The 26,768-nt window shown below is 42.9% G+C and overlaps 1 protein-coding gene across 2 annotated transcripts in view; it reads left to right on the top strand.

The window, feature by feature from the left end:
• Window positions 1-26,768, top strand: part of LOC132404221 (coiled-coil domain-containing protein 60-like) — a 98,808-nt gene that overhangs the window by 34,719 nt on the left and 37,321 nt on the right. For both annotated transcript variants that reach the window (XM_059988310.1, XM_059988311.1), the window contains 3 exons: window positions 7,550-7,702; window positions 18,411-18,515; window positions 26,091-26,181. In XM_059988310.1, the coding sequence (XP_059844293.1) occupies window positions 7,550-7,702; window positions 18,411-18,515; window positions 26,091-26,181 (349 nt within the window). The remainder of the gene's footprint in view (window positions 1-7,549; window positions 7,703-18,410; window positions 18,516-26,090; window positions 26,182-26,768) is intronic.

Genomic DNA, 26,768 nt, shown 5'->3' on the forward strand with positions numbered 1-26,768 from the left:
TTTCTTCCCTGTTCTGATGTTTGGTCAGACTATTGAACGCCTTGACTATGGCTGCACGCTTTTACACATTGAGTTGCTGCCACCTGATTGGCTGATTTGCATTAACGAGCAGGTGTACTGGTGGAACTGTTATATTGGCCACTGAGTATAAACTTTATGAGGAATATTGATTGGAATCTGGCAGAAAGGTTGTCAGCTTCAATGCTTATAGTGACAGAAATGAAGTTTACCTGCATATGCATGTTTTTCAACTGAAATAAATTTAGGATCTTTTTTGTTCTAAAGATGATCTATAAAAAAGTGCACTCCCTTCTTTCTCCTTCTTCGTAGAACGTAAGCACATAGATGTGGTAATATACTGTGTTTATTTTGTGTCTTCTGCACATTGTGTTTCATTATCCCACAATGAGCCATGCAAAAGTTTGAAAAATGTCAAAGACTGGGTTAGCTAAGGCAAGTGAATGTTTGCCTTCAGTGGTTTGGAGCACAGTTTCCACATTAATTGTTTTCTTCATTCTGAGTGTCTGGGTGAAATGATAGGTCTTCCATTTTTAAACTCCTGGGTAAAATTTTGGGAGTTGGGGTTTCACTGTTGACCAAAGATGTACTGTAACCGGACAGGTCATATTGCCACTGTGACCTGCAGGATTTGGTCAGTGGCTGTGTACCAGACTCCATTGTCTGACTCCCAAAACTTTCCACAAAGCTCACCAGGATTGGGAGTTGTTTTGTCCTGGATGCTGTGAAGTTTCCTGAGTATTTGCAGAGAACAGTCTCCACTGGTTTAGAAAAGTGCAGCTCTGCCAACACCCAGGAAACCTGACAAGGTAAACAGCTTGATTGGTACCCTGTCCACCTCTCTGAGATTCATGTGTTCTACCACCAACACAGCTGTCCTGGTCCAACTACATGACCACAAGCACTCACCAACCCCACTATGTCCTCGGGAGGCTAAAGAAATTCGGCATGTTCCTGTTGACTTTTACCAACTTTTATTTCTGTTTCATCGAAAACTTTCTTTCTGCAGGCATCGCAGCTTGCATTGCAGAAACCACAAGAAACTGCAGAGGGTTGTGGAGACATCTCGGTAAATCACAGAGGCCAGCCTCCCCTCTATGGAGTCTGCCCACACTTCCACTGCCTCACAAAACAATCCGCAGAATTAAAGACTTCACCAACCTCCCACCCCCAAACATTCTCTCTTTTCCCCCTCCCATTGAGGCAGAGGATACAAAAGCATGAAAATATGTACTTTCAGGCTCAAGGACAGCTTATATCCCACTGTTATTAGACTCCTGAACAGAACTCTTGTACAATAACATGGACTCTTGACATTGTCATGATCTTGCACTTCATTGCTTACCTGCATTGCACTTTTTTGTTACTATTTTACCTTATTCTAGCCCAATTCACCATGTAATGAGTTAATCTCTAAGAACTGTATGCAAGATAATTTTTCCACTCTACCTTGGTACAAATGACAATGATAATATATCAAACCCGAAACCTTGGCTGCAGTATGTGTCAGGTACAAAATGTTCTATGGTAACTCACTGGGGCTTGTTCCATAGCTCATCATAAACTTGCAATCTCTGCCAACAAGAGGGATCAGCTCAGAATCAAAATCAGAATCATATTTTGTATCACTGGCACATGTCATGAAATTTGTTGTTCTGTGGCAGCAGTACCCTGCAATACATACTATAAATTACATTAAGTATATATAATGAAAAATAAATTAAGTAGTGCAAAAGAGAGGGGAAAGTAGTGAGGTGATGTTCATGGGTTCATTGTCTATTCAGAAATTGATGGTGGAGGGGAAAAAGCTGTTCCTGAGGTGTTAAGTGTGTGTCTCCAGGCTCCTATCAAGTACCTTGTCCTTGATGGTAATAATAAGAAGAAGGTATGTCCTTGGTGATGGGGATTCCTCGTGAAGGAAGCCACCTTTTTGAGGTATTTGTCTTTTAAAGGTGTCCTCAATGATGGGGAGGCTAGTGCCCATAATGGAGCTAGTTGAGTTTACAACGTTCTGCAGCTTTTTTTCCCAATCCTGCATAGTGGCCCCTCCATACCAGGCAGTGCTGCAACCAGTTAGAATGCTCTCTGTGGGTGTGGACGCCTCCAATTCCCACACATCCTGACTTAGAGATACATTGCCAGTCTTTCATTGTAACCGGGTGTAAATCCTCCAATCACTCCCCTTCAGTAGTGTGGAAACCCCTTCACCAGATAATCAGCAGCAGGTCAAGAAGCTGGCCAGACAAATAAAAATGAGCAATACATACTGCAAGGGTTAAATATTTCCTTCATCTTCCCACATAGTAGTACCTTATACTTTAATAAGATGCTAACAATTCACACTTAACTGTTCATAATATCGTGTGATGGAATTTGGATCCTGTGTGTTGCTTAATCACATTGAGGTTGGGATGTTAGTGCCAAACTTTTCGAGATTCTTGTTTGTCTTCCAGGCATATCCTGCACAGATGGTGCTTCATTATCCTTCAGATCAGCAATTAGTATTATTTTAGCACCACACTTAATTACTGGTTTGGTGAGCACACTCTTCCTCTGAGTCACCAAGTTGCTTCGAGCCAAGGCGTAACTGCGCAGTCACGGGAAGGGTGATCTGCACTGTACAAGCCGACAACTTTCACAAAACTGATGCTTTACCGGCGCTGGACAGAAGTAAATGATTCCAGTGGTCTAAATCTCCTGGTTGCCTTCTTGTTACACTGGGGTGATAAAAACCAGGCTGTGAGGTTTAGACTTTGGGAGCAGCTTATGGTTTGCTGTGCAGGGACCAGTTGTTCATGACGATATGTTCATTACATACTGTGCCACTTGGAGGCCTTTACTCCTACAGCACATAGTCTCTGTTAGTTTCCCACTTTTCTGTCAATATTGGTCACTTACCAACGGCAGTACCTATAGCTTTAACAAAAAATTATCATAACTGAGAAAACAAATTGTTTCAATTGCTGTAACTTAACAATGAGCACCCTTCATTGTTAGTCCACTGGCTTTAGAAGCGTGAAGAACATGCTGATGAAAGGTCTCATCTGTCTTTTTCCCTCTAGTTCGCTGCTGAGTTCCTCCAATGCCATTTACAGTCCTGTGCAGAAATCTTAGGTGTAAATATATATTGCTAGGGTGCCGAAGATCCAGCAGGAACAAAGGATGTTGGGAATGGTGAGGGTGGGCCGCTGCTGGAAGGGTGTGGGACACGTGGCAGAGAAGAAGTGCCAAGGACGGTGGTGGGCGGGGGAGGTGGTTTGGCCCAGATGCGGACACACCCAGCCCTGAGACACCAGGCAAGGTCATTTCATTCCAAACAATCAGTTTATTGACCATTACAGAATGTCTCTTCGGGCTTCCCGCTCCTTCCCCTCCCCCTTCCCCTTTTCCCAACCATGATTCCCCTCTCCCTGCCCCCTTCCCAATCTCTGTCCACAATAGAGACCCAGGTCGGGTGTCAGGTTTACGCCGCTCACAGCTGTCATGATTTTTTTTGTGTGGCAACAGTACAGTTCAATACATAAAAATACTGTGTAAAAGTCTGGCTATATATACTGTATGTGCCTGAGACTTTAGCACAGGTTTGCTGCATCCGCAGTCTCGTGTGTCTACATTTTACTTACCCTCCTCCTCTGGTTTTATTTTGTCCTTTACCACCACCCCACCTGCCTCCCATTTTACTAAAGCAAAGCCCATGCTGCCTTGTACAGAGTGATAATTTATCCTGTAAATTCAGGCACACCATTAGTTGCTATTGCCTGTTTTACGAACCTCTTGATTTAAATTCAAGACTTACCGCAATTCTCTCCCAACCTGCAGTAACTCTTCGATACAACTGATTGCTGCCTTTTAATCTGTAAAGCCTCAGCTTAATGTGAACTTGAAGTGAATGATGTTAGCTAAGCCTCAGAGAGAGACACCATGGATCTTTTAGGAAATTGATATTATACTTTTCTCCCACACTGCACTCAGTGTGGACCTACACCAGAGATCAGGATTACCCACCAAACACTGAAATACCAAAGGCTTTCTAAATCATTTGACTAAACCCTTTAATCCCACAAATGATGTTGAGCAGCAGTTTTAGTTTTCACTAAGCACCTCTGTGATAGCCTTATTCCTCATGATGGCCATTTATTATGTGCAGTACACAGAAGTCTGAACATTTTTTCAATGCTTACGAAATGGTTTGCATTGAGGTGAAGGTGCCAAATAGATTAAAAAGGACTCAGGCTGTTTAACGTGAAGAAACCAGGGCCAGAGAAAAAGCAAATCTTACTGGATCTTGGGGACCAGCCCAGGTCATTATTGTGGTAAGCCGCCTTTTCTTGGTTGGTGCTGAAATTCAATTAAAACCAACATGCAGAAATTATTTAAATAAATTGCAGAAGAGTACAAGAATGCAATCCTCACTGGACAAATGTACCTATAAGTGTAACCTCTCCCTGTACCTTTAGTTGAAAATAATTCTTTTCCAGTGGCAACAGTCTGGTGCTGTGACCTCAGAACTTTACCATTTCAAGTGGGCAGTGGAGATACTTAACACCAGTGCTTGTAAGTGCCCTTGTTAGCCTAACTTCTCCTTAGTACGGGAGCTGGTGATGGGTTCTAAAACGCGCCGCCTCTTCTTCAGCATATACAGAAAACGCTGCACTTACTGGGGCATGCCGGACAGCGTCTGTAAGGGGAAGAAGCAGAGTCAACCCTGAGAGCTGGTAGCCCTTCAACAGAATTGGAAAAGTAAGAATGGAAGTGTATTTTAAGCTGCAGAGGGGAAAGAGATGGAATGGAAATGTCTGTGATGGGGTGGAGACCTTGGCCGTATAACATTATTGCTCTCAGCAGGCAGATAGGGAGGGGCCTCACACTTTCTATGTCCTCCTCCCACATACATCTGCCTTCTTTTCGTCTATCTTTGTTCACCTTTCCCAACCCTTTTATACCTTTTCCCATCATTCCCCCTTCATCTGGTCCCAACTATCACCTAAGATCCTGTATCCCACCCTATACATAGAGGAGTGGGATAGAGGCGCAGTGCTGCAGCAGTTAGCACAATCCTTTTACAGTGTCTATGATCACTGATTGGGGTTTGATTCCCACTTCTGCCTGTAAGGAGTTTGGACGTTCTCTTGGTGACCGCATGGGATTCCTCCGGGTGCTCTGGTTTCCTTCCACGTGTCCGGGTTAGGATTGTGGGCAAGCTATGTTGGCACTAGAGGCATGGCAACAGTTGCCCGTGGCCTGCTGCATGATCCTCGCTTCTTTCTGTGCCAGATTCCAGCTGCAGCCTCTTTTGGCTCCAGATAAATAAGTGTTCTCATGTTCCGATTTGAAAGAAGCAAAATACTGCAGTTGCTGCAAATGGAGAATGCTGGAAAAACCCAGCAGGTCAGGCAGCATCTGTGGAGAAAAAAAAAGTTAGTTCTGGAGGTGGGTGACTGGAAATAGGAAAGACTATTAAGTACTGTAGGTATTGAATTGAGGGCTGTAACAGGCCTTGACTGAAGATGCAAATGGGAAAAAATCTGCAAGTGCTGGAAATCCAAAGCAACACACACAAAGTGCTGAAGGAACTCAGCAGTCAGGTAGCATCAATGGAAAAGAGTACAGTCGACATTTTGGGTCTTAATTGAAGCATCCCCTCCCTCTCAGGCCTGAAGAAGGGTCTTGGACTGAAACGTTGATTGCTTACTCTTTTCTATAGATGCTGCTGAGCATCTATGACCTGCTGAGCTCCTCCAGCACCTTGTGTGTATTGAATGAAGATATGTTGTTCTTTCCTCAAGCTAATAAAGTTTCAACTATGTCCACAGTAAGCTTGTGGAGCTGCACCTTGTCAATTGTGTGGATATATTAAAATAAATGCTTTTCATCTGGACCCAGGCCCTTTGCCAATGCCATCTTCTCCTGGCTGAAAGCAGGGATACTTATAGCTCGGTCTGTTGAGTTAAAGTTACTCAATGTCATTGACATTCCAGATGTATGTAAAGACTTTAGTCGTGTGTTCTTTCCATCAACTCAATCGAACAAATTAAAGCTGTCCTCCCCCTGCCCCCATCTTCTTATACTGGCTTCTGCCACCTTCGTTTCCCATCCTGATGAAGGGTCTCGGCCCATAATGCCCACTGTTTATTTCCCTCTATAGATACTGTTAGACCTTCTGTTCTGGCACAATAGTGTAGTGATTAGCATAATGCTACAACAGTGCTAACGGTCAGTAATCAGTGGTCAGGATTCAATTCCCCTTGCTGTCCATGATCCCAATTATCCAGACTCAGTGTTCCTGATGGGGAGTCTTGGCCCAAAAGGTTGTCTGTTTATTCCTCCCGTTGCCTGACCTGCTGAGTTCCTCCACCATTTTGTGTAAAATACTTTTATGTTAAGTTGTTCTGTGTGAAACAAGTTACTAAATGCATTACTTGAGTGAGGTGATTCAGTAAGACTGCTGGCAAATGTGGAATAAGAAGTTGTTAGTCCATCAACGGCCATCCTTTGAAAATCTGAGATCTAGCCTTGTGTCATCTTTCCAATCCATACACAGAGCTGTCTTTCAGCTCTTCGCACTCCTGAAAATCTCAGAAACTTTAGTCGTGTTATCACATGCATTGAGATTTATGAGAAAATGGTGGCAGCATTTCTACAGTACCTGTCCATCAACTAGCAAATAGTGACTACTGAAAATGGGAAACCAGCATTATCATCACCGGAGTGAATTCAAACACAGCATCCACAAACTTTCTTGGTATTATTAATGCTGAATGAATACTTGAACTTGTAATAATACTGTGTCAATGTCACTTCCTTTGGGATCAATAAGGTATCTATCTGTCTATCAACCATTCTGGCTGCAATAAGTTGGTAAGTTAGCTATTATAGTCACATTTATCAAAGCAGAGTATTAAACATAAAAGGTTAAACAATAATAGAGTGCAGAATAAAGTGTTACAATACAGAGAAAGTACGGTGCAGGTAGACAATGAAGTACAAGATCACAATGATATATTTTCTGAAGTCAAGACGCCATCTTGTTTTATTGGAAGCCATTCAATATTCATAGCAAGCGGGAAAGAAGCCGTCCTTGAGCCTAATGATAGCAGTTTCAGGCTTTGTGTCTTCTGTCCAATGGGAGGAAGGAGAAGACAGAATGTCCAGCATGGATGGATTCTTTGATTCTGGCTGTTTTACAGAGTCTGTGAGAATTCCATGAAAGGAAGGCTTGTTTTCATGATGTACTTACTGAGCTGCAGCTCTCAACTCTCGGCATTTTCTTGTGGTGAGGGGTACAGCAGTTGCCATAATAAGCTTTGATGTATCCAGATAGGAACCTTTTGATGGTGCATCGATGAAAACCAGTCATTCTATCGGAAATGAAAAATTTTAGAAATATTCAGCAAATCAGGTGGCATCTGTGAAAAGAAAAGCAGAGTTAACCTTGAAGTCTGTGACCTATTCCTACCAATCTACAGGTCAGATCTGCATTCTGGTGATAGTAGCCTGTGCTCTTATTTTTACATGTTGGTGTTTTGTGCAGGTATTTCAAAACCGAACCAGTCCTGTCAGTGCACTTGAAAACAGTTCAGCGCCACTCCCAAAAGGCATCTAGAAAAGGAAAGAATGTTACTGCCCGACCCTACACTCCGGTACATTGTAGTTTGATATCAACCAGATTTACAGAAGAAGATATGTGAGTAAAACTCTGAATAATACAGTTGTGACCATGTGCATTATGTAACAAAGCTACTTAACTAATCTCTACATGCTGAACCAGTCAATACATCTAACATAGTGGAAGTGTTTTCCCTTGAGTTGAACACCTACTGTACTTTAGGGCTTTAAGTTTTGTGTATTCATAGAACATGCAATAGTGTAGTACAAAATGCCAGTGCCATCTATGTTGCCAAACTAAACTAACCCCTTCTGCCTTCACACCATCCATATCACTCCATTCTCTGCATGTCTGCCTCAAACTCCACTTTCCTCCTTCACCAAACATTCCAGTCACATACTACCATCCATGTAAAAAAAACCTGCTCTGCTTACCTCCTATACACTTTCCCCCTCTCACAGCAAAAACCTGCTCTGCTTACCTCCTATACACTTTCCCCCTCTCACAGCAAAAACCTGCTCTGCTTACCTTCTATACACTTTCCCCCCTCTCACAGCAAAAACCTGCTCTGCTTACCTCCTATACATTTTCCCCCCTCTCACAGCAAAACCTTGCTCTGCTTACCCCCTATACACGCCCCTCTCACGGCAAAAACCTGCTCTGCTTACCTTCTATACACTTTCCCCTCTCACGGCAAAAACCTGCTCTGCTTACCTCCTATACACTTTCCCCCTCTCACGGCAAAAACCTGCTCTGCTTACCTTCTATACACTTGCCCCTCTCACGGCAAAAACCTGCTCTGCTTACCTTCTATACACTTTCCCCTCTCACAGCAAAAACCTGCTCTGCTTACCTTCTATACACTTTCCCCTCTCACAGCAAAAACCTGCTCTGCTTACCTCCTATACACTTTCCCCCTCTCACGGCAAAAACCTGCTCTGCTTACCTCCTATACACTTTCCCCCTCTCACGGCAAAAACCTGCTCTGCTTACCTCCTATACACTTTCCCCCTCTCACGGCAAAAACCTGCTCTGCTTACCTCCTATACACTTTCCCCCCTCTCACGGCAAAAACCTGCTCTGCTTACCTCCTATACACTTTCCCCCTCTCACGGCAAAAACCTGCTCTGCTTACCTCCTATACACTTTCCCCCCTCTCACAGCAAAAACCTGCTCTGCTTACCTCCTATGCACTTTCCCCCTCTCACAGCAAAAACCTGCTCTGCTTATCTCCTATACACTTTCCCCCTCTCACAGCAAAAACCTGCTCTGCTTATCTCCTATACACTTTCCCCCTCTCACAGCAAAAACCTGCTCTGCTTACCTCCTATACACTTTCCCCCTCTCACAGCAAAAATCTGCTCTGCTTACCTTCTATACACTTTCCCCCTGTCACGGCAAACATGGGCTCAGTAGTAGTTGACATTCCTAACCTGTGGAAAATATTCAGACTACTTACCTTATCTGTGCCCATCGTACTTTCATAAATGTCAATCGGCCTTTTGTGCTCCGGAGTAAACAATCCAGCTTTGTCCAACCTCACCCTACAGCTAATACTCCCTAATGTAGATAACATCCATTGCTCCTTTTCACCACCAACACATTCTGCCCGTAATGGGGCAACTGGAACCAAGCTCAATACTCTAAATGCAGTCTAAGCAAAGTTTTGTACCACTGCAAAATGACTTTTTGACTCTTATAATCGATGTCCTAACAGATGAGGACTACAATGTTGTACACCTTCTTTCCCACACTATTACTGGTGTTCATTCTTTCAGAGAATGTAAATCATACTTTAGTCATATGTGTACCTAGACTTCAAATTTCCTTATCCTCCAAAATTTCTAGTCTTTTGCTGTTAAGAAAATGTTTCCCATTTACCTTTTTTGGATGCAAGTAGATGATTTCACTATTCCTTTTTGAACTCTGCTTCTCCGTCTGTTGCTCTGTAAGTTATTGCCCTCAGCTGTACATTCACTGTGTGTCCCAAATTATATTTAATAAAATACGATTTTAGAAAAGAATAATAACAATCTGACACGTTTCACTTACAAAAATATGGCAATAAACAATTGTCACTCGATTCAAAACAAGCTCAACGTGCATTGCGCAGTATATGTATAATGCTGGAGACCGTTTTGTGAACACCTATGCTCTGTCTGCCAGAGAAAGCAGGATCTCCCAGTGGCCACACATGTTTTCCACGCCCCATTCCCATTCTGATATGTCTGTCCATGGCCTCTTCTACTGTCAAGATGAAGCCACACTCAGGTTGGAGGAACAATACCTTATATACCATCTGGGTAGCTTACAACCTGATGGCATAAACATTGACTTCTCTAACTTCTGTTAGTGCCCCTCCTCCCTTTCTTACTCCATCCTTGATATATTTAGATTTTTTTCTCCTGTCCTCTCTTTTTTTTTCTTTTCTCTCTCTGCCCATCACTCTGCCTGTTCTCCATCTCCCTCTGGTGCTCCACTCCCCCTTTCTTTCTCCTTAGGCCTCCTGTCCCATGATCCTTTCCCTTCTCCAGCTCTGTATCCCTTTTGCTAATCACCTTTCCAGCTCTCAGCTTCACCCTACCCCCTCCGGTCTACTCCTATCATTTCACATTTCCTCCTCCCCTTCCTACTTTCAAATCTCTTACTATCTTTCCTTTCAGTTGTCCTGACGAAGGGTCTTGGCCCAAAACGTCGACAGTGCTTCTCCTTATAGATGCTGCCTGGCCTGCTGCGTTCCACCAGCATTTTGTGTGTGTTGTTCGATGCGTGTAATGCTCCTATCTTACCATATTTGATCCAGCTGAAATTTTAATGGTGGAAAAACTTCTTTTGTACAGTACAGGTACCAAGATTATTAAAGCACATAATGAGTAAATCTTGCAAATAATAACAAAAATCTTTCTGTCTCATTTATATTTTTAAACACTGAAAAACCTTTTCAAATGCAGAACTTGTACTGTATAAGAATCTTTCTCCACCTGTTACATCTTTCATGATAGGACGTAAATTTCCAAACTGTAACATTAAACTTTCCTAGTGTATTTTGTTATGATGACAGTTTTGAAAACAAAATGAGGCTTGCCTGTTTTGCTGAATCTCTGTATCATTATTTATCTGGCAAGTCCTTCATCAGTGCTTTAATTACACTGGAGGTTCTGCCTTTTGAACAATCAGCTCTAATCATCTCGCTGGTCTGTTTTCATAATTATGCTGGTTTGTCATTAATTGCCCTTTTTACCATTGTTATTTGAGAATGAAATAATTTTGCATCTTTATGTTTGAAGTATGTGATCGCAATGACAACCTCAGAGAGAACTGATTTATGATTTTATCTGGGCACATACTAACTGATCCTGCCAGTAGTCAGCTCTTTTAATTAGTAGACCATGCTCTCAAATGTACTCTCAGTGCCACTTTTTTAGGTACCACCTGTATGTTCTGCTGCTGTGCCCCAAACACTTCAAGGTTGAGCATGTTGTACATTTAGAGATGCTCTTCTGCACACTACTGTTGTAACGCATGGTTATCTGAGTTACTGTTGCCTTCCTGTCAGCTTGAATCAGTCTGGCCATTCTCCTCTGACCTCACTCCTTAACAAGGCATTCTCATCCGCAGAACAGCTGCTCACTCAATGTTTTTTGTTTCTTTCACCATTCTCTGTAAACTCTAGAGACTGTTGTGCATGAAGAATCCCAGTTTCTGAGATACTCAAGCCACCCCATCTGGCACCAACAATCACTCCATGGTCAAAAGCACTTAGATCACATTCCCCCATTCTGATGTATGGTTGATCAGCAACTGGACCTTTTGACCGTGTCTACATGGTTTTATGCACTGAGGTGCTTTCATATGATTGGCTGATTAGATATTTGCATCAGTGAGCAGGTGTACCTAATAAAATGACGACTGAGTGTATAGCTCATGTGAGGTAAGGCAGTGGTTAAAGTTTTAAATTCAGTAGAGTTATAGACCCATGCAGCACAGAAAAGTGCCCTTCAGTCCGCTGAGTCCACGCCTACTACCAAACATTTATATTACCTTGTATGATCCCCAACTTCATTTTCCCCAGATTTGCATCAACTCCTTCAACCCATATATCTCTGGAAGTGGGAAGAAAGCAGACCATACAGGAAAGCTCCACATGGCCACGGGGAGAACGTGCAAACTCCATACAGGAGTGGATATCTTTGGGTAGTCCTTACAGATGGAATTCTCCATTTAAACCTTCTGAGAATGTGAATGTTAATGGGAATTTAGTGGAGGGTTAGTTATAATGGCTGTTTTGAGTTTGACCTAGTTCTAGGCCGGTGTATCCCTACCTAATTTCCCACCACCCTCTGCCTTTGTACCAAGTACTAATTCTGTGCCATGTCAGTATATAACAGGGATTAAAAAGCATTCAGTACCCAGAACATCTTAACTGTGCCGTGAGTCAGAGCGGTCTTGCAAGGAAATGGAAATGTACAGACAGGCAGAGAATGGGAGGAATCAGACCAATCCTTCAAGCACCTGTGGGTGATAAGCCATAGACTGCTCTAATAAATATATGCTGGGAAAGATATGAGCAGCACAGATGAAAATATGTTTAGTATTTAAATCCTTAAAAAAACACTACATTCAAGTTGGTAGCGACAGTTGTACCATAAAAAAATTTACCTGAGTCTTCTAAATCAGAAATAATCTCTTCCCAATCTCCAGTTTACCTGGTTAGCTGTCTGAACCACACAGCCAAAGATGCCAGAACTAGCTCAGTGCCACTTAATACCATTGGGGATGAAGTACAGGTCCACAATCCCAAGTCCAAAATTCTGAAAACTAAACAGCTCCGAAAACCAAAGTTTTTTTCGCCAACAGCTGAGGTCACTCAGGTGTGACGTGGCAGCACTAGCCAGATGTCAGTTGTGGCTCAGCGCTCGTACTGGTTACACATGCTGACATTTTGTGTTCACTGTAGACTTTGTGTTTAATTTCACTGTGAAAATGTCAAAAGAGCTGCAGATACCCCTATGGGTAACAATGAGAAAAAGAGAAGGAAGCATCTATATTATCAATAACACAGAAAGTGGAGTTATTGCAGAAGCTTGATCATGGTGTGTCTGTACAGCATCTTACTGAAGAATATGGAGTCGGAACTACCACTGTATATGATTTAAGGAAACAGAAAGACAAGTTACTGTAGTTTTGTAGTGACAGTGACATTCTACATATATTCCAATAGGTATTTACCATGTGTTTGATTCGGTTCGTTTGAAGCTGTATATTTTTATGTTTTATTGAATGTTTCAGTTGGAAATAAAATATTCTTCTTGTCATTATTCTCTAAACAATACAGTGTAACAACTATTTACATAGCATTTACATTGTATTAGGTAGTATAAGTAATCTAGATGTGCGTACGGGAGGATATACGTACGTCTGGAGCTCCACCTGGTCCTAAAGTCCACCCTCACTGATCCAGGTTAAATAAGGGACTTGAGCATACATGTTTTTTGGTATCCGCGGGGGGTCCCGGAACCAATAAGGAGGGATTCTGAAATCCGAAAAATTCTGAATTCTGAAATGCAACTGGCCCCAAGGATTTTGGATAAGGGATTGTGGACCTGTACCCGCTTCTTCCCCACTGCCATCAGATTTTTTAATGGTCCCTGAACCCATAAACACCATTTCACTATTCCTCTTCTGCACTCTTGATAGGTTCTTGATTAGTTAGGATGTCAAAGGTCACAGGGAGAAGGCGGGGAAGCGGGGTTGAGGGGGATAATAAATCAGCCATGATGAAGTGGTGGAACAGACTCAATGGGCCAAATGGCCTAATTCTGCTCCAATGTCTTGTACTCTTATTTTGTAACTTATCGTAACTTTTTGTGTCTTGCACTGTACAGTTGCCACAAAACAATAACTTTCACAAGATATGCCAGTGTTAATAAACCTGATTCTGATTCTGATAGAATTTTCAGGCCAGAACCTCTGATGAGCCCAAATTGGCAATCAGACGGTAAGTGACTGCTCACCAAAGTTCTGGAAGAAAGTTATTCACAAAGATGTTGTGTCAATTTCCCAATCCCTATGTTGACTTCATTCCACTGCCAACTGGGGGAATGCCTGGAATCCAGTATCTGTGATATCATCAAACAGGCTGAACTGCCAGTCGAGCTGAAGAATTCTCACTGATGGATAACCTGGAAGTCAAATTCTCTACTTCTGAGATATAATCTTATGCAGAGAATAAAACAAAATTTGAAGACTTTAAAGTTGAAAATCACCAGGTGGTACAATGCTTTTGGGTGCTTCACAAGAGAATTCAATCAAAACCAGACCATGGTTCTCAAAGGTCAGGCTGGTATTGCGTCCTCTGTGACCCGAGCTATTGATGCCCAGCGGATATTTATTTGTTGTGCATTTAAGATAAGTCTGCACTTACGTGGCCTGCACACAGCACAGATTACTCATACAGAATAAGCAGGTCCCCTTTAAGATTTTCATTCCCCGATGCAACTGCTCCCAGCACCTCCCCTGCCTATCATCCCTCATACCTTCTTATCTCACATTGTTTAGGTCCTCTATCACTACAGACTGGTCCAACTACGCACCTCAACTGATCCTGGAGTTAGTTGCAACACAGATGACAAAACCCTGACCCTTTCTTCAAGGCACCTGTTTCCCCTCACCCTGACTTGGATGACTCTGTGATTTCAATCTCTGTTGCCAACATGAGAGCATCTTTCAGGAGAGTGAACCCACAGAAAACATGCAGCCTAGGTGGATACCTGGCTGAGTACTAAAGACCTGTGCTGATCAATTGGCAAGCTTCAAATATACTGGTGCCAATGAAGTATGTGGTACCTTGCCTCAATGACTATCGACCAGTAGCACTTATATCCACAGTGATGAAGTGTTCTGACAGGCTGGTGATAAAACATATCAACTCCTGCCTGAGTAGCAACTTGGATCCATTCCAATTTGCTTAACAACGTGACAGGTCCACAGCAGACGCCATTTCATTGGCTCTTCTCTCAACCCTGGGACAACTGGAGAGCAAAGCTGCATACATAAGAATGCTCTTCATTGAATACAGTTTGACATTCAATACTATCGCCCCTCAAAACTAATCAAATAAGCTTCAAAACCTTGGCCTCAATACCTCCTTGGGCAATTGGATCCTCGATTTCCTCCCTTGTAGAACCCAGTCAGTTTGGATTGACAAAAGCATCTCCTCCGCAATCTCCATCAGCACAAGGCTGTGTGCTTCGCCCCCTGCTCTACTCACTTATGACTGTGAGGCTAAGCACAACTCCAAAGCCATATTTCAGTTTGCTGACAACACCACTGTCATTGGCCAAATCAAGAATAATGATGAATCGGTCTATAGGAGAGAGATTGAAAATCTGTCTGAGTGGTGCCACAACAACAACCTCTCACTTAATGTTAGCAAAACCGAGGAGCTGATTATTGACCAGGAGGAGGAAACTGGAAGTCCATGAGCCAGACCTCATCGGGGGGGGGGGGGGGGGGGGAAGAAGAGGTAGAGAGGGTCAGCAACTTTAAATTCCTTGGTGTTATTATTTCAGAGGACCTGTACTGGGCCCAGCACATAAGTGTAATTATGAAGAAAGTATGGCAGCATCTCTACTTCCTTAGAAGTTCGCAAAGATTCTGCATGATGTCCAAAACTTTGACAAACTTCGACAGATGTTCATTGGAGAGAATTTGACTGGCTACATGACAGCCTGATAGGGAAACACCAATGCTTCTAAATGGAAAATCCTACAAAAAGTAGTGGATATGGCCCAGTCCATCATGGGAAAAGCCCTCCCCACTATTGAGCACATCTACATGGAGCACTGTCGAAGGAATGCAGCGTCCATCATCTAGGGCCCCACCATCCACGTCATGAGCGCTTTGGGCCTGTGGGGGGCACTAGTTAGCATTAGGCGCCTAGTTTTTTAGAGCACCTGAATTGATCAGTTGTTGATTAACAGGAGTCGTTAATCATTTACTAGAGTATTTCTGGAGTGCCTCACTCTTCTGGTGTTTTCTATTTAAGTTTGTGGACTTTATTTTGATAGGCTTGAAGATTCCTATGTTACTCATATTATTTAAATGGACACCTGATTGGAGCTAATCGCTGGGTCCTAGTTTTGAAAATGTTACTTCTCGTGGTGTTGCTCTGCTGAGCCACTAATGTCCTATTGGAATTATCATGAAATAAACTCTCCTTGGTGTCCCTATATTGGAGTCTGCTGTTCCTCTGCACTTTGATTCTGATATTGCCAGCGCACATCAAGACAGTCCAGGCCATGCCCTGTACTCGCTGTTGCCATCAGGAAGAAGGTACAGGAGCCCCAGGAACCACACTATCAGGTTCAGGAACAGTTATTACCCCTCAACCATCAGGCCATTGAACCTAGGGAAATAATTTTACTCAGCTTCACTGTCCCCATTACTAAACCCTTCCCACAACCTTTGGTCTCATTTTCAAGGATTCTTCATCTCATGTTCTCAATACTTCTTGCTTATTTGTTTATTATTAGTATTTTTGTTTTGTATTTGCACAGTTTGTTGTCTTTTGCACATTGGTTGTTTGTCTGTCCTAGTGGGAAAGGACTAATTGACTCTGTTGTGTTTCTTGGATTTAGTGTATATGCCTACGGGAAAATGAATGTTGGGGTTGTAAATGGTGAACTGTGTGTAATTTGATACTAAATTTACTTTGAACTTTGGCTGACACGTCCCTCACCCAGTAAACCAGCCACCACCCGAGATTCTTCGATTACCCCACAGGGAGAGTACTGCTATGAGAAACCACTACATGTGGATTTGGCTGGCCTCCTCTGCTGTGTGTAGCACCTCGGAACCTGTGCACAATGGAACATTCCAGTAGGGGCCCAGATCCTAAATATCCCACTGCCTTAATAATAGGGACTCCCAGTTCTGAACATTCCTACACCCAGTCCATCTTCAGAATTCTCTATCCAAGAGGGGTAGTGAAGACTTTGCAAATGACTATTTCAATTTAATAAAATTAAATAAAAGTAGTGCAAAAATAGGAATAAAAAGGTGGTGTTTATGGGTTCAATGTCCATTCAGAAATCAGATGGCAGAGAGGAAGAAGCTGTTCCTGAATTGTTGATTTTGTGCCTCCAGGCTTCTATTCCTCCTTCCTGAAGGTAGCAATGAAAAGAAGGCATGTCCTGGGTGGTGGGGGTTCTTAATGATGGACGGCAACTTTTTTTAGGCACCGCTCCTTGAAAATGTCTTGGATACTGTTGAGGCTCGTACCCATGATGGAGCTGACTAATTTTACAATTCTCTGCAGCTTGCTTCGATCCTGTGCAGTAGCACCTCCCCTCCCTATACCAGATGATGAATGCAAAGTGCTGCAGCCAGTTAGAATGCTTTCCAAAATACATCTGTAGAAATTTGTGAGTGCCTTTAGTGACATACCAAATCTCCTCAACTTCCTCATGAAAGATAGCTGCTGTCGTGACTTCATTGCAATTGCATCGATACGTTGGGTCCAGGTTATATCCTTAGAGATGCCGAGATCCAGAAACTGCCTACACTTTCCATTTCTGATTCCTCTGTGAGGACTGGTTTGTGTTCCCTCATCTTACCCTTTCTGAAGCCCACGATCTGTTCATTGGTCTTACTGACATTGAGTGAAAGGTTGTTGCTGTGGCACCACTCAACTAGCTGATATGTCTTGCTCTTGTCTGCCCTCTCTTCACCATCTGAAATTCTGCCAACAGTAGTTAAATCATCAGCAAATTCATAGATGGCATTTGAGCTATTTGGTACAGAAATTGATAGATTTTTGGATATAGAGGGAATCAAGAAATGGGTAGTGCAGGAAATTGGCATTGAGGTAAACAGGCAACTATTGAGTAAGAAAAAGGCAAGATGACCCAGTAGTTTACTCCAGCTTTGTTTTCTTAAGTTCATGCTCTGGGCTGCTGTTCGTTGTGGTTTAATGCTCTGAGGTGTGGAACTACTTTAGACCAGGCTCAGTTTGAATTCAATGATGACTGGAAGCTCCTGGGATGCTGCTGGCACTACACAGTATTGGTATCAGCCGTTTCTTCGCATTCATCAGCTGCGTGGGTAGCAGCTTGCTCTCCATATCGTACTGCCCTGGACTGTATACTATTTGCATATTAACATAGACAACTAGGCTGCAATGTTCATGGTCAACCCAGACCACCAGAGGTCCCCTCAGTGTATTTTAGCTGCACCTTTTCCCATCTGTTGTGTAATGTTTTCATGAAGCTCCAGACACCAAGGATCCGGGCTGACAATACGTTCCCTTTCCCGCAGTGAGGGAGCTCTGCATGTTTAGAGTCATAGAGTACTACAGCACAGAAACAGGCCCTTTGGCCCATCTATCATATGCTGACCTGGTTTCCTGCCTCGTCACATCTACCTGCACTCGGATCGTCACCTTCCATACCCCTCTTATCTTCACCTATCTAACCTTCTCTTAAATGTTTCAGTTGAATTTGCATGCCCTGCTTATGATGACAACTCACTCCACTCTTTGGAGCTACTATTCTGCATGATGTGCTTTTCCAGTTGATGCTGTTTTGAAGAGGAGTAGTTGAGTAATCCCATTGGCCTATCCAATATTTATCCCTTAACAAACACCTACTATTTCATTATTTCTACTTTACTGTTCTTGAGGGAAATCGGTTTCTTGTGTGTCATGTATGGGATTTGGACGGTGTGGTGGACTTATATAAATGCAATCAATGTCTTCCATTTTGTTTTTGCACTTGCCTTCAAACAGAGAACCACTTCATCGACAGCTCTGTGCCTTGAACTGGCTATTGGAGGCTGTGGCTGCAGAACCACCCAGCACAGTAGGCCCTGTTTCAAGCTGTTGGAGTGCCAGGTAACACTTCCCACTATTGATGGATTCTCCTGTCTGTTTGTTTTTGTGACACTGATTTGGACTAGAGTTTTATAGATAGATACAGGTGTCCCCCACTTTACAAATGTTCGCTTTATGCCACTTTGCTTTAACAAAAGACCTACATTAGTAACCTGTTTTCGCATTACAAAGAGGATTTTCGCTTTTACGAAAATTTTTCCCATGCAAGTTAATGGTTCTTCGTTTTATGCCATTTCGGCTTAAGAAATGTTTCGTAGGAACGCTCTACCTTTGTAAAGGGGGAGGCACCTGTAACTAGATAGATAGATACTTTATTGATCCCAAAGAAAATTACATTGTCACAGTAGCATTACAAGTGCACAGATACAAATATTAGAAGACAAGTAGAGAGAATAAAAATAGGTTGCCACAGCCTAACAGGAGGGAGTTATCACTTGCCCTACTATAGCTTGATTCATTATAGAGCCTAATGGCTGAGGGTAAGCATGACCTCATATATCGCTCTTTGGAGTGGTGCAGTTGTCTTATGAAACACCCACATGGCTGAAGATTTCTCATCTAGTCCCCCAGGTGAATCGCTGCATACACTGTAGCTGCCCTACTTCCAAGTACTTACCTCCAAGCCAACTAATATCTTCTTCCTGGTCATTTATCCATTGCATGCTTCTACAAGGTATATTTGTGGAGGTGTCGAATGAGGAAGGAATCAGGTTTTGGAAAGAAATAGCCCAGATGAGAAGTCTCAATTCAAAGTTACAACTTTGTTTCACGTAAATAGCATTTTCTGAGTGGAGATTTCCTGCATTCAGTGCAAACTCCCCCATGTCCCCAACATCCTGCCCCCTCCCCACCCTATCCCTGGAGTAACAGTACAGTTGTGGCTCATCTGGTGGCTCTATCATCTCTGAAGCAGGTCACATACTTACATATTTCTTCAGGGCCTTGAGCACAAAAACTGTGGTGAGCGTCTTGTTCACTACCAAGGGAATGTTGCACCATTCTAGATACCATCTTTCCAATGACAAGTAAAACTGAGATGCATACCTGTACTCTTGAAGGCTGGTGTTTTGAACCTAAGCAGCTGAATGGGATCTGGAGTCGAGCACCATGTTCCTCAATCGACGTTATTCTGGGCAGGTCGGTAGTGTAGCAATTAATGTAATGCTATTGCAGCATCAGCAATCGCCACTGTCTGAAATGAGCTTGTATTGTTTCTCCGACCCAAAGCTTTGACCATTCCTTTCCTCACACAGATAATGGCTTGATTCCCCTGGTTCTTCCAGCAAATTGTTTGTTGCTCCAGATGCTGCTGTCCTTTCTGTCTTGGCTGTAACAAATTAGCTGGTCATTATTACATTACAGAAAGTTGGAAGGTTCTGCAGAGGAGCTGACTGCTGTGATGAATAAATTACAACAGAGACTACATCAAAAGCACTTTGTTAGATGCTAAGTGCTTTGGGAGGTCCTGTGAACAAATTGCTTCCTTCAAATGTAAAATGACTGTCAATAAGTAATACTGAAGCCAGTATCAAGTATTGGTTGTAAACTTCAGTACTGTTCTGTGGAAGGAAGTCATTTGTCAGTATCACATAAACATGTGGAAATTAAACGTAATGCGGTCACTTGAAGAATTCTTGTTAATTGTTCCAGTGCACCTGAGGGGTTGGAGTGGAAAATTATTTATCAGACATTTCTTTTCAATTTACTTTAAATGATATTTAAAGAAATGCAAAGGTAGATATGTTTCTAATTAGTTACAATGATGGAAGCAGAGCTGGATGATCAGTAGCTAAAGGAACCACTTACTAGAATATTAGTAGTCTGGAATGTAGAATATGAGCTGTGAACAATTAAATTCCATTTTATTACATGGGAACTAGAATTCCTTAGGATTATTCTGAGATCATTGTTCAGCCCATTTCTCTCTCCCTTTTGTTCATCATTTGCACCTGTTCTCACCCACTTCCCTCTCGTTTCCAAGGCTCATTCCCCTCCTACACCTGGTTCTATCTGCCCATCACCTACAAACTTATCCAACCTGGATTTCTTTTCCTTGGTTCACCTTTCCCATCTCCTCCCATGCCCCTGCCCCACGCCCAGCTTTCTTCACCAAGTGGTAACAATGGCATGGCACATTAATTTTGTGCTGTCAAAGTCAAACCCATGGCCGTTGTGAATGCAATGTTCTGCCATCACCGATATCTCTGGATAACCCAAACGGGTACACCTCCTGTGCTCTTTGATGGGAGTCTGCAGCTTGCACCCCATCTGGCCAGTATCTGCAATGGCCATAGGATTGACTTTGACAGCATGAAACTACTGTCCTGTGCCAATGTCTTTTAGGACCTGTTCTGAACCCCGTAACTGGGCCGCTTACCAGCAAAGATAGGGACGTCCGTTGAAGTCTGATGATACTATTTTTAACAGTATTTATTAGTAAATAGACACAAAAATAATATCAATGCAAACATACAGATATTATACGTCATCAATACTAAATCTAAAAGTGCGGGTATAATAATAATCAATAAGAAATAAACTCTATCGTTGTCTAGGGGATAATGAATTGTCCGATGGAAATATAAAGTTTGTTTCAGTTCACACGGGCTACAGCCTTTTGTCGATCGCTGGTGAGATGGTTGGAGACAGAGAGAAATAGAAAAACTTGCCAGCTTTCCTTGTTACAATCTTTATCCGTATTCGTCCTTTAGCGAGGCCATTCCATGGAGGACTCGCCACCCAGGCAAGGATGGACACACACACAAGCCCCCACCGGTCTCATACGTTTCTCCTGGTGTGTCTGAAGGGGTTGTTCCCCAGACCCTCTTTTATCCTTACTCATGGGGTCTCAGATGTCAATCAGGTTGGGATGATGCAATCCCTCAACCAGCCCACTCTGGTCATCCCCTGAGGGCTTCAATGAATAGTACAGTACTCAATACACAATTCCATCTCCAAGAGATAATGGCAGTAATCAGTGGTTCCATCCCGCTTTTGTTAGGAGGCATTCCCCCTACCTTGTGTATTCTGCGTTGTCTATGGCAACTGCTAGGGCTGTGATCCGGCGTCTCGCTGTCTCTTATTATTGCCATGATGTGTATCTCTCTCATTTCCTGGGTCCCAGACCCGAATTAATAGTGATCTTGCGATTCTCAAAAAGGAGGGGGCGACTTTGTACTCTTCGGCCCCTCAGAGTTGTGGCACATTCGTAACAGACCACTTGATGAAGGAAGCCATTGAAGTAAATCTTAAGAAAAAGAATATTAACAAAGACAAAGGTCTTGCTCCAGGCAAGACCTGGAGTTCGATTGTAAACAAGGAGGGACAGCAGAAACCTAACTGGTTGAGGACTAACCAATCAGGAGGGACAGATGACAGGTGTATTATATACCACAGGACTATACATGCCAAGGCATCATCCTCGATGAAGGTTTCAGTGTTGTCATTGAAACATCAGTTAAAATTGATACCTACACCCAGCTGGAAGCCCGAGAAGAGTTTATTCGTTATCTTCCAGCCTTTGTCTCTACCTTTTCCCTCCCCTCCCTCACCTGGCTCCATCTCCCTTACCTTCTCCACCTCCACCCCCATCCCCAGCTCGTTTCTCCTGTCACTTACCAGCACCTGTCTCAGTTGTCCCTCTGGTCTCCATATGCTGGCTCTGCTCCATCTATACTCTCAGCTCTCACACAGTATCTCCAACTGAAATGTCAACCACCCTTCTTCCACCTTGGATGTTGCTTGGCTCACTGAGTTCATCCAGCAGATGGTTTTGTGCTCCATATTCCAGCATCTGTGCTCTCTTGTATCTTCATCCTTTGCTATGTAACTGTGATGCTATTTTTCTAAATGATATGCCAGACACATCTGAAAATTGTAGATGTTGGAACGCTGATACAAAAACATAAGATGCTGGAAATACTTAGCAGGTTAGACAGCATCTGTGGAAAGAGAAACAGTTACCGGTTTAGCTTGAAGACTCTTCAGAATTCATGCAACTTGTTTTATGTTAATACAGTGTGGACCTCACTTCCATTAAGTGTCCATTCCTAGTTGTTTCCCAATAGCAGATTTCCTTCCTTGAAGATATTAGTGAACCATTTGGGCTTTTAGGAAAACCCTGTAACTCTATGTTTTAAAAGAAATCCAGAATTGGATAATTAGATGACATAAATTGGCGTAATAGGTTAATTGACTACTGTAAATGACCTCCAGGCTAAAGGTAAAATGAGTCAAAGGGGAGTTGTTGGGCATGTATAATAACAAATAAATGATACCAGTTAAGCAGAGCGGTGAGATGGTGGTGCGTTTGAATGCTGCAGCTTTTCTGGGTCTAACCAAAGGTGTGATTGGTCATTCTTTACGTCTTTTTCATGGTCACATGACACTGCTGGTTATTCAGAACATAGAGGACAGCAGGTCTACCTCACCAGTGAGTTAGTGGATGATGGTGGAACTGGACTCGTTGTGAATTGCTTGCAACCTGTTTCCGCCACCCAGGGAAGTAGGCATCAAAGTCAGTGCGCGATCCAATGGATGGAGCAGATGATTGTCTTGGACGGTTTTGTTGTGGTTGCAAGACCCTGTTGGATAATTGTGATGTAGAATACTGCAAGTCCGATTCTCTGGTCCATTGGCGAGACCGATGGCGGGGGAGGAGTTGCTTGGCCTTGGTTGAAGTGGGGATCGGAGTTTCATTCGTGCCTCAATCGCCTGTTGTGGCCGCTGAGGTGGAGGACGCTGGAGCTGGCTGTGTGCTGCTGGATCCCACATTAGGTTGGACACTGGTCCTTCCTGTCAGTGCTGCCCTCTAGTGGGAGACCAGCTGGATTGTATTCATCTGTGGCTGCACTTCATGCCATTAGAATTGCTGCCAGCCGTTCTTGCAGAAGAACAACATCCATACTCCATCAATCTACAATCCTTGGCACGTAGGGACTGGGGCTATATTATTATTTTTTGTATTTGTATGTTTTTCTGCTATCATATGTGTTATATGTACTGTGTGCTGTGTGGGACTGTTAGGTTTGTGTTTTGCACCTTGGCCCCAGGGGATCACTGATTTGTTTGGCTATACTGGTGTAGGGCTGAATGATAATTAAACTTGACCTTGAACTTGATAGAGGAACAAGGAGAGAGGCAATGGGACTAATGGAAATGTTCCTCTGGGAGCTCACATGGACCTGGTTTTCTATATTCATGGGTATTCTTGTATGGTTGAATGACAATTAAATTTTAACTATATCATTATAAGATTAACTATACAGCTTACAAGGAGCTGCTAGTCCAGTAATTTAACCCTGTGCTTTTCACTTTATAGATTGGGATTCAAATTCATTTATTTATTGCATTTACAATTTAAACATACAATGAAGAGCACTGTTGGCGTTAACAAACAACATAACCTAATGATGTAACTCATGGCAGCCACACTTTCCGGTGCTGAAATAGCAAGCCCACAATACTCGGCAGAACAACACAGAACACAAGTGACAAGGAAACAGCAAAACAAGCACCGTTCCAACGAGCCACGCACACGCACCGTCCTCTAACCCCTGGGCAGGCCACCTTTGTCCTCCGTGGGGGGCGTGAAATCCACTCACTAACCTAGCCAGTCATTGGTCACAGCTAATTAGCAGTCTAGGCGAATGAAAAGGGTCACATTTATATAGTGCCTTCACATCCTCTTATGCATCTCTTTAGAAACAAAAGGAAAATTTGTATCCAGCGAAAAGGGCTGATCAGATGACAGCTCTTTCCTCTCGGAAGGACAAAAGGGGGCAGCCATTGGAGATCCTCGGGGTAACAACACAGTGGAGGTGAAGACGCTGTCTACTCCGGTGAGGGAATCCAGACGGGGGCTAAATATATTAAATAGTCTTCAACAAATCTTGGAAGAGTTTGTACTTGATGCCCCTTTACTCACGATGGTTCGAATATGGAAATCAAAATCCAAAGAGTAGTACAGGCAATTAAATTTAAGGAAATCTGGATAAATGTGTACTTCAGACCAAGGAAATGGAAAGTTATGGCTGGTAGATTTTAAAGAAGGGAGATGATCAGCAATTGGTGCAGATTATGAACACTAATGTGACTAGATGAGTTTGCTAACTAGTCTCTATGCTGTAAATGCTGTGCACAGGTATGAGGTCGCTGTGCTGATGTCTATTTTAAGTGTCAAAGCACAGGCTTTTCTACAGAATCATAAAAAGATCACATTCTGGAATCCCTTTTACAGACTAGATTCTAAGTCCATTACTAATTGACTGGAAATTGACGAGAAAGACATTTCCAACCATTCTCAGTTGCTCAAGGGTACAGGGGATGGCTAAGTAATTTATAAAGCTCCAATCTTCCAACTTAGCTGGAACTTGAAAACTGTTTACATTTGAGTGGGAGAAACAGGTATAATCACCCTTGCCACCCTCCACAAATAAACACACACACACAAATTCTATTCAGAGCCAATAATCTGTTTGAAAGAATCTTGTGCAACAGAGTTCAAAATACAGACTTCAAAGTTCAAAGGTCATATCAAAAAGTACGTACACGTTATACAGCCTTGAGATTCGTCTCCTCACAGGCAGCCACTAAACAAAGAAACCTCCAAAGAACCCACTTAAAAAGACGATGACCATCAGGCACCCAATGCACAGAGAGACAAAAAAAAACAAATTGTGCAAATAATAAAAGTAAGCAAATAGCCACAGCACTGAGTTTTTACGAAAGACACGAAGCCCAGTGTATGCAGCTGGTGCAGGCCACAGCCTCAGTTCATCACAAAGCCAAGTAAACATTATAAGACCACAGACATGAAGCCAGGCATCACTGCAGCCAGAGCAGGCCACAGCCTCAGTTAAGTGCAGAGCCTAGAAAACGTCGCAGTGTGGCGAGCAGGGCTGACCCTCGCTTCACCTACGGTCCCGACACCCTGACCATTTCAATCTGACCCGGCACTTACATTGTCTGAAGGTTGGGTTGTTCCTCGCTCTCGGACCGCTCTGGAGTCTGAACCGTGCCGCTATGATTCAGACCATACCTGACCTCTTCAATTCAGCCTGGCACTTAAGACATCGGGACCTTCCACGCTCTCGTGGATGCCACGACTCTGCCTCAGACCCCGCCTTGACTTCCGCTTGCCTCAGCCATGTCTTCTCTGTGCCTGGGCCTCTGTTCACCTCTACTTTCCTTGACCATGTCTGCCCTGCCTGCCTGCTCACTTCTGTCACCGCTCACCTCTCCATTGTTACCATCGATTGTTATCGTTAAGTGTAATTAGTGAGGTACTTAGTAGTTTTCCTTTTGTTTTTTGCCACTGATAATTAGTCGCTGGGCATCACCAGCATCATCTTAAACCAGAAGTTTTACCTTAATGTAAAACTCCACGTCCACCTGGCAGTTGCAACCTCTTTGATACAATCATGAGAGCGACCATAAAAACTATTTTTTAAAAGTTTTTTTTATATACACAGGAACTGTTCTATTGGTGAACTGCGAGCTGGTTGAATAGAATGCCTCATTCAGAGCTCTCTCAACCTCCTGGGAAACTCACACTTTCTCCTTTTCTCTGCTCAGGGATTCTGGTGGAATGAAAAATGTATCCAGGAAAATCAGTAAAGATAAATCTATAGAAGCCAAGTGGGAGCAATTCACATCACAACCCAAGGTAAAGTGACCAGAAACTCCTTAAGGCACAGTAGAAAGTGGATGTCATGTTGGATGAATTTCCTTCTTTCTGTTTCCAGTAGACACTAAGCTGTCTCAATTGGCAATGGACTGCCTGTTTTTGACAACCACTATTTTACTGTCATGTATAAAATTACAGAGTTATACAGCTGAGATCTTTTGCAGTACTTTATACTTAAATGCTAGCTTTTCTCAGCAATAATACTTTGCCTTTAGGGTCTAATTTAAGGTTCATAATAGAACTTGTGCAAATATATTTAAAGCAAACTTTCAATCCAGCATTAAGGAAACATTTCAAATGTCCCATTCACAGTGAGGGTTTGGTGGAATATAGACACCAGAAAACGTTGAATCATTTAGCGAACTTCTATGTCGTACTTACCATGAAGCTCAGCGGCCTACAAAAAGAAATGGAGCAGAAATTGTTGCTAAACATTTTTAATGTCAATTTTATTTCAATGTGGACGGCTCAGTAGCGTGGCAGTTAACGCGATCACTACAGCGCCAGCGATTACCGATCGGGATTCCTGCCGCTGTCTGTAAGGAGCTTGTACTTTCTCCTCATGA

Source organism: Hypanus sabinus, chromosome 13 (genome assembly GCF_030144855.1).
Source record: "Hypanus sabinus isolate sHypSab1 chromosome 13, sHypSab1.hap1, whole genome shotgun sequence".
Classification (NCBI taxonomy): Eukaryota; Metazoa; Chordata; class Chondrichthyes; order Myliobatiformes; family Dasyatidae; genus Hypanus; species Hypanus sabinus.